This window comes from Alligator sinensis, unplaced genomic scaffold (genome assembly GCF_000455745.1).
Source record: "Alligator sinensis unplaced genomic scaffold, ASM45574v1 scaffold566_1, whole genome shotgun sequence".
NCBI classification, from domain to species: Eukaryota; Metazoa; Chordata; order Crocodylia; family Alligatoridae; genus Alligator; species Alligator sinensis.
This window is the reverse complement of record NW_005842017.1, coordinates 1,067,087-1,079,782: the sequence shown is the minus strand read 5'-3', so window position 1 is coordinate 1,079,782 and position 12,696 is coordinate 1,067,087. Positions and strand designations below refer to the sequence as shown.

The 12,696-nt window shown below is 43.3% G+C and overlaps 1 protein-coding gene across 8 annotated transcripts in view; it reads right to left on the bottom strand.

Annotated features, from left to right (window-relative positions):
- Nucleotides 1–12,696, bottom strand: part of PCNT (pericentrin) — a 130,930-nt gene that overhangs the window by 20,550 nt on the left and 97,684 nt on the right. For 7 of the 8 annotated variants that reach the window (XR_003093684.1, XM_025202192.1, XM_025202194.1 and 4 more), the window contains 5 exons: nucleotides 7,925–8,196; nucleotides 3,874–4,068; nucleotides 3,614–3,787; nucleotides 700–895; nucleotides 1–24 (listed from right to left, as the gene is read on the bottom strand). The exon at nucleotides 1–24 is cut by the window's left edge and continues 202 nt beyond it. Coding sequence is in view for 7 of the 8 variants with exons in the window: in XM_025202192.1 (XP_025057977.1) it covers nucleotides 1–24; nucleotides 700–895; nucleotides 3,614–3,787; nucleotides 3,874–4,068; nucleotides 7,925–8,196 (861 nt within the window). In the remaining variant the exon portion in view is untranslated. The remainder of the gene's footprint in view (nucleotides 25–699; nucleotides 896–3,613; nucleotides 3,788–3,873; nucleotides 4,069–7,924; nucleotides 8,197–12,696) is intronic. The other variant, XM_025202196.1, reaches the window with a different exon arrangement.

Sequence of the window (12,696 nt, the reverse complement as noted above, 5' to 3'; positions counted from 1 at the left end):
GAATCTTATATTCTAGTAATTCAACTAAGAGGGAAAATTATGAAGACCATTTGTACTGTAACACTTAACAATTCTATTCCCAAATATACACATTTAAAAGTACAGATAAAAAGGGCCAAAACTGCTACTACCTTCCCCATCTCCTCTTAACAAAGAACTCAATTATTTCAAAAAGCTCATACAATAATAAATATTTTCCATAATTACACAACTACTGTTTTATTTAGTGTCTCAAGCAGCTTTCGCCTTTCCTTCTGACTTGTTCATTGGACATCTGATTCCTCTCTGGTTTCTAACTCTTAATTAAAACAATACATTGCTAGCAGTCCTCAAATAACCTGTTTACCAATGTACCTAGATAAACGCACCAGTTCAGAAAATTTTCTGAAAACCCACCATTTTCTTGTTTGTCTCTCAAGTATTTAATATGCATTTCTTGACGTAACATTTTTCCTTCAGCCGCCTCTAAGATAAAGAATGCAGATAACTTGTTTTTGGTGTATTTCAAAAACCTTTTCAAATAAACATTTCTGCAATGAAGGATTTTTAAAATAGGCTGCACTCTTACTGCTGCTAAGACCTTTAAAAAATCTGATACATTTAAAAAAAAAAAGTGGTGTCAGGATGTATTGTTTTCCATTAAATGGCCCTGTGCTGGAATGGAAAAAGCAGATGCAAGGAGTTTAAACTAATTACTACCCTTCCTCCGAAGTTGATGTTCTTGTTTACTCCCCCGATCCTCTGCATTAGTAATGATTTCCTGTAGCTGCTGTAGCTTCTCCTGGTTTTGAAGATGTGTCATTCGTAGTTGCGCTCGAAGATCCTGTATTTCAGAAAGTAAGCTGCTCCTATCAGAAGATAAAAGGTGCTCTAAGACTAGCTGCTGCTGTTCTTCCTGAAAATAAACAAAGCCCATTTCAGACATATGGGGGGAAAAAAATCCCAGTAACTTCTAAGTAACATTAAGTTCATACAGATACTCACATTCTCCCCACAGGATAAATCCTAGAAATTTTATAAATTATACTTCCCTACATAACTTACATTTTATAAAAAGACAGAGGCAATTTGAATTGATTAAACTCCTACCTATTCTATTAACAAATTTTTGAGTTGGCAACAGGAAGTACTTTATTAGCCTCTCTAATAGCCTGACAGTTATCGCAAACTATCTTTAATCATTTCAGAACAAGTATCATGACAAGACTGGAGGAAAATGGCTATCAAAACAAAACTCACAAAAACCTAATGCCCACAGCATAAGATTTCATAGACATTAGGGCTGGAAGGGACCTCGGAAGATCAAGCCCAGCCCCCTGCCCCAGGGGCAGGAAGTCAGCTGGGGTCATAGGATCCCAGCAAGATAAACATCCACATTTCTCTTGAAGACGTTCAAAGTAGGTGCTTGAACCACCTCCGATGGCAGGCTATGCCAGACCTTGGGGCTCAGACAGTAAAGAATTTCTTCCTTATGTCCAGCCCGAAATGGTCTTGGTGGAGTTTATGACCGTTCAACCTTGTCATCCCTTGGGGTGCTCTGGTGAACAAACATTCCCCCAGATCCTGGTGAGCACCCCTTATAAATTTACAGGCAGCTACCAGATCACCCCTGAACCTGGACTTTGCCAGGCTGGAGAGTCCCATAGCTCTCAGCCTCTCATCATAAGGTCTGTTTTCCTGACCTCGGATCATGCGTGTGGCTCTCCTCCGGACTCTCTCAAGCTTCTCCACATCATTTTTGAATTGTGGAACCCAAAACTGGACACAGTACTCCAGCTGCAGCCTCACCAAGGCCGAGTACAAGGGGAGAATGACGTCCTGGGATTTGCTTGAGACCCATCTAGGAGTGCAAGCCAGCTTTTTGCTCGCTTTACTAGCCGTAGCATCACACTGATGGCTCATGTTCATCTTGTGGTCAATCATGACCCCCAAGTACCTTTTATTTGTAGTGCTAGTCAGCGTAGCACTGCCGAGCCTATGAGCATGGTGCGGGTTTTTCTTCCCAAGGTGGAGAACCTTTAATTTTTCGGTGTTCTCATCTCACCATCAGGTTCTCATCTGCCCATTTCCTGAGCCTGTAAAGATCAGCCTGAGTCACCCTCCTGTCCTCAGGTGTGGATGCTTTACTCCAAAGTTTGGTGTCAGCGAACTTGGCTAGTCCACTTCTGACTCCAATGTCCACATCATTAATGAAGATGTTGAATAATACAGGTCCAAGGACAGAGCCTTGAGGGACCCCACTGATCACAGCAGACCATGACAATTGACTTCCGCCAACCACCACCCTCTGGGTCCGACCATGGAGCCAATTCCGCCAGAGGATGGTGGTGGACCCAAGGCTGCAGCTGGCCAGTTTTGCCAAGAGGTAATCATGGGATACCAGATTGAAGGTTTTTTTAAAGTCAAGATATACGACATCAATCTCCTCTCCCTTTTCCAGGTGATGGGTCACTTGGTTGTAAAAGGAAATAAGATTGGTCAAGCAAGACCTACCCGCAACAAACCCATGCTGGCTATTCCTCACGATGTTGCCATCAATCACTGTTAAGAATGGCCTCTTTGATAATCTTTTCTAAGACCTTCCCCAGGATAGAGGTCAGGCTGATGGGCCTGTAGTTTGCCGGATCCACTTTCCTTCCTTTCTTGAAGATAGGCAAGACATTGGCCTTCTTCCAATCATTGGGCACTTCACCAGAGTGCCGGGAGTTCTTGAAGATCCGTGCAAGGGGCTGAGCGATGATGCTAGCCAGCTCCTTGAGTACCCTGGGGTGTAGACTGTCAGGGCCAGGTGACCTGAAGGTGTCCCTTCACGAGGTCAGCATTGATGGAGGCTAAGGAATCTCCTTCACCCAGGTCTTCCTGTCCCGTAATGGGCAGGGGCATCCCATGGGACTGGTGAAAGACCAACGCAAAGCACCCATTTAGCAAGTTGGCTTTTTCCTGGGCGTTGGTTGTCAGTTGTCCCATCTGGTTTAGCAGGGGTCCAATGTTGCCCTTGCTTTTCCTCCGGCTCCCCACGTATCTAAAAAAGGACTTTTTATTGTCCTTGATGCTTGTAGCCAGTCGGAGTTCCGTTGCAGCCTTGGCTTTCTTGGTTCGCTCCCTGCAGGTGCAGACCAGTGCAGAGTATTCCTCCTTGGAGGTGGATCCCATCTTCCATCCTTTGTAAGTCTTTCTTTTTAGACGCCGGAGGTCCGCTAGTTTTTTGTTGAGCCAAGGGGGCTGTTGTGCCCTTTTGCTGCCTTTCCTCCGAGATGGAATAGACTTAGCTTGTGCATTCAGGATTGCTCCCTTGAGGAGCGACCACTCTTCCTGAACTCCCCTCCCCTTTGGGTTGTGGTCCCTTAGGGCCTCACCAACAAGCCTCCTGAGCTTGTCAAAGTCAGCTTTCCTGAAGTCGAGAACTTCTGTATGGCTGACCGACTTGCCAGCTTTATGGCAGATGGTGAAAGTGATCAGCTCGTGGTCGCTGTCACCCAGCTTCCCTTCGATCATTAGGTCGCTGATTAGCAAGATACAAAAGCATGAGAGATTTGACATCCACATATTGTGTCACCAACTATGATTACCAAAAATTTAGGGAGAACACAGTGAATGATATAGAGTTTCGTACTTGTTGTTTCATAATATGCTCCAGCTTTTCCACCAATGAACCTTTATCCCCAGACCCAGGATTGCAGAGATGTGATTGCAAGTCAAGTTGCAACATGTTGCGCTCTTTCTCCAATACGCTCTGAACAGCCTGGAGAAGTTCACCTCTCCAGTCAAGACAAGCATCTGAATATTCCTACAGGGAGAGAGTAAATTTATTAGCATCTATACAAAAGAACTGGTAATGTATTTTATTTTAATTAATTTGTTTTATCTTGATACCTTGCCTCCTTTATCTGTCATCTTACTAAGATAATCTTTTAGTGACTGTATTGCATCCAATAAAGTTAGACCCTCTTTCTGCCATCCCTCTGCTGCTGTAGGCTGCTGAACACTCTTTGGATCCCTCAGAACAAATGGATATTCTGACAAAGCCAATATTTTGCGACTCTCTTCATATACCATTTTCAGCACAGTCTGAAGAGAGAAAACATTTATATAAATAACACTAAATTAAGATGATCTAAAATGTCAACCAGAAAACATTGTGTTATGTTTCTGTAAATTAAACTTAACAATAAAAACAGCATCTATCAAAAGATGAAGATGTTTTTGCACTGTAAACTTTAGGGAACAAACAAACAGAGATGAAACAAAAAACTCTTTAAGCATGTGTTTTACTTATTAAAGATATTTCTATAAAGTGACAGTATTTAAAAAACATCAGATTTCTAGAGAAAGGGAAATTAGAAATTAAGATTCCCCCACTAACTTGCATTTTGTCTTCAAGTGCCAACCCTCCTCCAATGTAGATGCTAATGAGCAGGCATGTAAAATGTAAGTAGGGAAACCTACTGCATAGTGCATCTCAAGTTCTAGTTTCCACATAGAACCAAGATACAACACAAATCTCATCCATCCCACCTCTTACAAGCTAGAGGTGCATCTGTCTTTTTACCCTGAAATATCCAATCTGTATCAAGCAGATGTACATTAAGCCCCATTCAATCTATCATGCATCATTTGTACTGTGGGAGCATCTGCCTAGACAGACCACTGGGCATGGTAGAAAGATGGAAAAAAATGCCCCTGTCCAAAGGAACTTACCATCTATGTAAGTAGCTTGTCAGGACAGATTAACACATGACTCTCTACATGATGTCACAGTTCTAACCCTACTGTTTGAAACATATGAAAGACCCTACAAGAGTCAACTTAATTGCCTGGTATTACAGCTTTTGTGCAAGCCATATTGCAAAATCTCTGGTTCACAGTGCACTTTAAAAAACACACAAAAAAAAGAAAAAAAAACATTTGTTACCTATTGTCAGGTATGTTTGTAAAATTGAATATCTTCTGCAAGTTGGTAATACGGTCCAGGAACCACATTGCCAAAACCTGACCATCTCTTCACAACTTTCTTGCACACAAATTAGGAACACTTTGCATAGATGCCTGTATCTGAAAACTCCTCACTAGACTGACTAACCTAGGAATCAGCCAGCCAGGCACAGAAAGAAAACATGAAGCAGTACTAAAAATCTGTCACCAGCTTCTGGAAAGCTACATAAGAGCAAGGAGCTACTGCACTTCTACTATGGATCGTGTCTCTCTCTCCTAGGAAGAGTAAAGGAATCACTCCTGCTACTTAAGGTAGGAGGAAGGGAACAAACTTTAACTGTCAGTGTTTGTGAGTAGTGCTGTATTTCTTGTGCCCCTTCTGATTTCCTTAAGAGAAATAAAGATCATTGCTCCAATAGATCAGATCTCTTCAGCAGATTGCTCCATCATAAGCGAAGACTGGAAGATACGCCATTCTTGCACACAACCAACTTTCTAGCAAATTTCAGGTATAAAATGTGCATCAGCACTCAATACAAATGTCCCTCACTACATACTAACTATTGAACTCTTAGTGAATCAGAGTACTGCTTCCATAAGCATTGTTAAGAATATTCATTAAAGGTATAAATTAGCACATCTTGCTGCAACATAAGCTAAATGTGTGAATACATGACTGAGTCAGTTCTACACATACCTTGGCAAATATTAAAAATTCCTGGGTTTTTTGGCAATAAAACAAAGTTTATTAAATCTGATGTCATGTGATTACCCCCCAATGTTGCTAAGCGGCTCTTGGAGGCCACTGAAGTGAGTAATGTTCTGTTTGTGATGGTCTCGACTTACATTTTAACAGATTATATAAAACATCCCTAAAATATTCAGGGTCTTAATAACTTAAGCAGTGGAAACTTCTTGTTCTGTTGTTACCAGACTAAATCATCTCTCAAAATGAAATCATCTCTCTGCACATATGTCATTATATCATGTACAGATGTTTCCTTGTCTCGTTCCAAGGAAAGCCATTTGAGATTTACATTAAATCCTTTTCTAGATTTCTCTAATCAAAAATATCCCAGGCTGGACATGAAGTTATTATTCCAAAAGTAAGTTGCAATGAGCAACAACATAGGCAATTAAACAATTTTAAATGATGAATATGTGCATCCAAATCTCCAGATCCTCCCACTACATCCTGAGTTATTCCCAATAAGAGACCAGTTAAGGGTGAGGCCCAAGACGCACATTATTTTTGTAACTCAAAGTTTGTTTGGAACTCTGCCATCCTGCAAGGGAAAACTTGTGGTTTCCCACATTTTTCTCCTTTAAAGGAGAATCCATTTTTAAAAGTTTGTTCGCAACCCTTTCATATACTCGTGACCCACTTTTGGATCACGACCCACAGGTTGAGAAACACTGCTCTAGGGCACCAATGTTGCCACTGTCACCTCCTCTAAAGCACCACCAACATGTGGACCCTTGTTTTTTGTCATGCTAAAACAACCTATTTAACACCACAAATGTAATATGAGTCAAGGATCTGAGACTTCTGGCTGCAAGTCTCTCTTCTAAACAGATGGTCTGGTCTAGAGAGGCAAATCCCTATGACAAGAGGTAACAAGGTGCCAACTTTGCATATTTGTTTCCCCTACTGAGGTTTGTTGATCTATGCCCTGCCAAGAGAGGCAATAGGAGAACAGGTTGGATTATAGCCAGTCAGGTCTGAGGCCTCCCTATAGTGAAATAGAAAGAAAGTTACTCTGTATCGCTTCTGACACTCAAAAGCAGAACAGTGGATTTGTGGCAAAATACCCGACTATGGGTTACTACTTTGGAAGAGATGCATACATACATACTTATACATAGTGAGCTGCCTCTCTGAAAGTCAGTGGGCATGGTTACCCAACAATATAGAGGTGCACTGATAAAGATTTTTTTGGCTGACACCGATGACCAATTATTAAATAGCCATATCGGCCGATACTGATCGGCCAATCTGATTGCTGATATGTAGCCTGGCAGCTTGGAGAGCAGAGTCCAGTTGGTAAGTCTGTTGGCAGGAAGGGGCGTGGGGAAGGTATGGGGCATAGACTGAGGCCCCCGCAGTGAGAACAGGAAGGGCAGGGGATGCCCAGCTGGGGTGGGGCACAGGACGGAGCTGCAGGCAGCTAAACTTGGGGGGCAGCAGCTCCTGCCACTGCATGTACCCCCAGAGGAGGCACAGGAGGCCTGTTCCCCCCAAACTTGTACACAGAGCAAGAGCGGGCTGCCCACTATGCATCCAAGGCCTGGGGCTGGGTAAGGGCAGACAGAGGTGGGGTAGGCAGCGACAGCGCTTGGGAGCTTGGTTATGGGAGGGACAGCAACTCCAAAATTCGCTGCAGCCCCCACTCCCAGTGCCCCCCCCCACAAAGAGGCCAGTGCAGCCCCAAGCCTGCAATGGGCAGCCCACCCTCACTCTGTACACAAACCCTGAGGGCATGTGCCCCACATACCTTCCCCAGGGGCGCGCACAGCGGCAGGAGTCGCCCCCCTCCCCGTTCCCTCCCACACAAGCTGCCAATGGCTTTGTCCTGTGCTCCGCCCTACCCTGGCTGGGCAGCTCCTGCCCCTGCCCTAGCCCCACTCCCTCCCTCACTGCAGGGACCTCAATCACCCCCCTCCCCTCCACGCCCCTTCCCTCCCACAGACTTACCAGCCAGACAATGCTCTCCCAAGCTGCTAGGCTGCATTCGTGGCTGCACGCATGCTGCAGCTGCACACATACGCACAGCATTTATTGGTGATTTTATCAGCCACCGTCCAAAAAAAGTCAATTGCCAATAATATCAATTTTCCTTTTATCAGTGGCAATACAATATGAACCAATATATCGCTGCACCTCTACAATCTGTTCTATTAATGGACTCCCTTTGAAAAGGATATTTTCCTCAACTGTTGGGTTTTTTTCCTTTTATCTCCTAAATGCTTTATCTATCTTTATCAACTTTACCTTTAGTTGCGGTGAAAGTATTTCTTTTTCTTTCACTGAGTCCATTCTGTCTGGAAACATTCCACAATACTGCAGATAAGCCAGGACACTTGCATCCAGATGCTCAGTTGTTTCTAATTCCTGATTTAGTTTAGCTGCCAAATCTGAACTGGAGTCTGAAAACAGATCCAGAAGAACATCACAGAGTAGAATCATAGGTTTGGAAGGGACCTCAATGGTCATCTGATCCAACCCCCAACCATCTCCTAAGCATGCAATTTCTTGTTGTGCAACTATAAAAACAGTGGATTTTAGAAAGAGTAAGATTCCAGAGTTAAAAGTTAGAAGCAAAAAAGCTAGCAAGATTTTCTGGTGCATATAAATCCATTAATTTAAAATTGCTACAAATAGTTTTAAAAAGTTCATTTTGGGAGATTCAAACTTGTTTTCATTACGGACTGTCTATACTAGAAGAGAAGTTAGGTTGGAGTTTACTATAAGCTAATCCCAACCTAATTATTACCTTTTCCTTAAAATAAATGCAGGTTAAAACAATAACTAGAAACATGAGATGTATTATCCAAATACATATTTCTCACTCCTTCTGGTGTCTAACCTTTGACTAGAGACTTTTTTTTTTAAACCTTTGCAGTATCTGCAGTGCACTCCCATCCCACATCTCATGCCTCTACTTTGCCACAGGTATGAAAGGCAGTATGCAAATCCTGCTTCTCAGTTCTCTCCAAAATGCAACACAGTACAACGCCAAGGAAGAGGAGGAAGAGGAGAGTGGGATGCAAATATATTGGGGAAAAAGAACAAGATGCATGTGGACAATACTCAAACTTACTAATAAGTAACTACCTTTTTCCTTTCAGTAATTGTCCACATGCATATTGTCAATTGCAGGGAAACATGTGTAGAGGCAGCTCTTGGAGTCCCATAGGCAAATAGCAACTCCAGGACCACTCTGTCCAAATGCAAAAGTCCTTCTGCTGCATATGAGACTATTTCTGACTTGAGTAGAACATTTTTGCTCTATCTGTGAAAGTCATCAAATGAAATAAACAAAAGAATAGGTGATCCGGAACAAAGAAGTGTGTTTCAACAGGTCCATCTTGAACAGGCAGCATCTTGAAGACCCCTGCTGGCTGCAACAGAAAGTCTTGGTACCAAAGTTGTCTCCGTCATGCAGTGACTAGGATGACCCACGCCTCACTGAGGGATCAGAGGCATGGGTGGTAAGGTATATAGGATGATGTCAGACTAGGGGCCTAGATAGAAGCCACACCTGGCACAAAAACTCTGACTCTGGTTGTTGACTTCTCTCTGCTTAGCTCCAATTCACAAAGATGGAATAGGGCACAGGGCTGCTGATCTCCCACTTGTGATGTATGGAGTCAACTGTACTGCAGCAGTCTGCCACAGTATTCTGAAAACCTAGCAAATACACCACAGAAAGTTGCATTTAGTGACCGATGCACTAGTGCCACAGACAAACTGCTTTCCTTTCCTACTTAGAGAGGTGGGACTTGTGCTGCTCCATTAATTGATATACAACATAGCCACAGTATAGATAATGCATACAGGACACATATGGATACCACAAATTTTGTGTACTGCCATGAATTCCAACACACTAATGTGGAGCAAGATCTCTTCTGATGTCCAGATATCCCATGTCTGGAGCCCCTGTGTGTATACTCTCACCCCATTCCTGTGAAAGGCAGGCTCTTGCTGACCCCTCTGGCGTCACCCCTATAAACTGGAACCTCTTTACTTTGGTTGACAACATCTGAAGAACAACCCACTTTTATCAGCCAATCATCCATGTAAAGCAGGACTGCCATCTCCTGTTTCCTTGAGCGCTGTCAAAATCCAAACAGGAGGCATCTGTTCTGGTAATATACCTGTCCCACTAGAAAGCATATGTAGCACCTGTGCAAAGGTCTTATGGAAACGTGGAAACAGTCATTCTGTAAATTGACAGATGTCAGCCAGACCCCTTGATGTAGAGATGGGATAACTGTTGCCACTGTCACCATCATGAACATGAGCTTTCAAATATACCGATCGATCACTCTTATGCCCGGGATAGGACACCATTCTCTCTCTCTTCAGAGTTAGGAAATCATTGATGTAAAATCCCTCTCTCTCAAGGTCTAAAGGGCTTTTTTTTTTTTTTGCAGCCCTTCCCCAGCAACAGGGAGAGGACTTCCTCTAGGAGCAGTGTTATGAAAATGGTCTCTGTAAAAAGATGGATATGAGGGATTCAAAGTACTAGACTGTGGTACTGTATACTATAATCATAGGCTACCGTGTCCAGAACCCAACAGTCTGCCATTACACAGGCCTAAGCTGGATAAAAGGAGCATGAGAAGGAGAAGGTGGCTGTATGCATCATATTTTATCTTACTATCAAATGCCCTGCTTACTATGAGAAGCAATATGATGAAATGCTGAGGATTTGTGCTTGGTAAAAATTTAAACACTTTTGCACTGGTTCTAACTGTTGTGGCTGACCAGAAATTGAGGAAAAAGATACTTGAATGGGACAGTGATATGGAAAATTTCAGTGGCATCACAGTGCATGCATCTATACATGCACTTTACTGCAGAGCTGACTAATTAGCTCTACAGTAAAAGCATCAGAGTGTAAATGTGTAGTCGTATTAGGGTACAATAAACTAATCAATTCCACAGGACAGAACTGTTGGGGACAGTACCATCCTATGGCAGAACGCTTTATTGTGATGAAATGCATGAATTGATGCTGACGGGGCATGTTAATTGCCTGCCTGGCTGGGCTGATCAGATGCACCCCAGCTTAAATTGCTGCTGTCCCAGGTGCACGTGTAAACTCTGGGCCCAGGAGCGGTTGACTCAGGCATGAACTGCTCCAGAGTTTTTGCTTCACATTACTTTCATGTGTGAAGGCACCCAGCGTGCGTTAAGTATATACTCCCAAGACACATAGGCTACCTCATAAATCCTTAAAGGAGTACAAGGTGACCCTCAAACAGGAGGTCCTTCACAATCATCTAGACTGCTTTGGGTAGTCCAGAATCCAAGATCCAACATGCCCTTCTCATGGCTACTGAAGTGGCCACAGACCAAGAGGCTGTGTCTGCGATGTCTAATGGAGCTCAGAGCATCATCTCAGCCACCAGCTCTAACACCACTAACACAAGAGAGAGGAAGGAATCTGCAGAATCTGTGGAATTTGCAGAGGAACAAGACCATTTACCAAAGAAATTCTACCTCCACAGTTCTCTCTCTTTAAGAATCAGCTTGTAGAATGGGGTAGGAACAGAATAATTCTGTCCTTTATGGAAGGATTCAGTACTTTCTGCCCATTATCTTATCGTCAGGGCCCACAATGTCAGTGTCCCAGATTGCATCATTAATAGGTAATGCAAACTTCAGACAACTCAGGATGATTCAAGTTGCCTCGCAATAGATACATAGATGGTTCAACTAGCTCATCTGATATAAACTGGAATCCTTTGCAACATATCTTATCAGGTAAGACAAATCATCAGCATCCTGAGGGAAGGGTGGTTTATAAGACACTGAACATGTGGAAGAGGAAGACTCATGCCAAATTGTAGGTATGGCTCACCTCTGAAATCAGGTGGATATGCTAGTGCAAGAAGTGGACAGCTGACTGGGTCCAGCTGCAAGGACAACACAGAGAACTGTGACAGTGGATAAACAGGTCTGGTGCTTGGGGTTGTGAGGTCTTCATGGCCAAAAGGGATATGGCAGAAAGGAGGGGACATACCCCTGGGGCCACTGACCTTCCAGTTGATTGATACCATGCAGCTGACTTTCAGGATGGCTAAAATTTTCCCTTGGTCAGCTTAACAGAGAAACGGGTAATGGTGGTGACATCTAGGCATGCCCTACTCAGAAGCCAGAATCAGAAGTAGTAGAGATGGCTAAAGCTCAATGTGGACTGATGTGCTGACATAGAAGGTGGGGAACAAGAACCTGAAGCACTGGGAGAAATCAGTGACTGATTGGTATCTGGTCCTTTAAAGGGATCATCCAAGAGGGTAAAGATGGGCTCCTGGGGGATGACAAGGTCCACTAGGATTTAGAATCTGGAGGGAGGCAGAAACTGGGGAAATCATTTCTGGAAGCTAAAGGGAAGTTGGTTCAATTTAGAAGCTGAACATATATATCTAGTTGCCTTTCCCTTCCAGGTTGTACCATAGGGGCATGAGATGTACCTGATTGGAGACCTGCCTATGAAGAGGGACCTTGAGAGGCAAGGTTGAACCAAGCTCACTAGTATAGGGTGATGGTGCTGGACCATGCTCAATGCTAGCCTGAAAACTTGTTTCCAGATCTGATGCCGGGTTTGTGGCCTTGTCTAGGAGGAACAACTTAAGGTTCTTCTCGCCTTCCTGGTCTTTGATTTGAAGGGCCTATAAACATCACATCTCTCTAGAATGAAGGAATCATACCCTTGCAGGAGGGGCAGCTGTAAAACCTGGGAGATTTTTGTGATGGCATCACCACAAAAAAGGAAGATAAAGTACTCTGATAAAACAAAATCTCCAGAAGAACAAATGAAAATGAGCCACCAAGATGGCAGTATCATGTGGCACAGCTACATTAAGAATAGGGGTAGAGTGGAAGGAGTAGGAAGCAACCAGGGCACCAAACCCAACCCAGTCTTCTCAATTTGCTCTCAAAAAATTTTGGAGAAAAGAAAGAAAAGAACTTAAATATAAGATGTTAAAATGCAACTATAAAATCATCAATGAAAACAAGAAGTTATACAC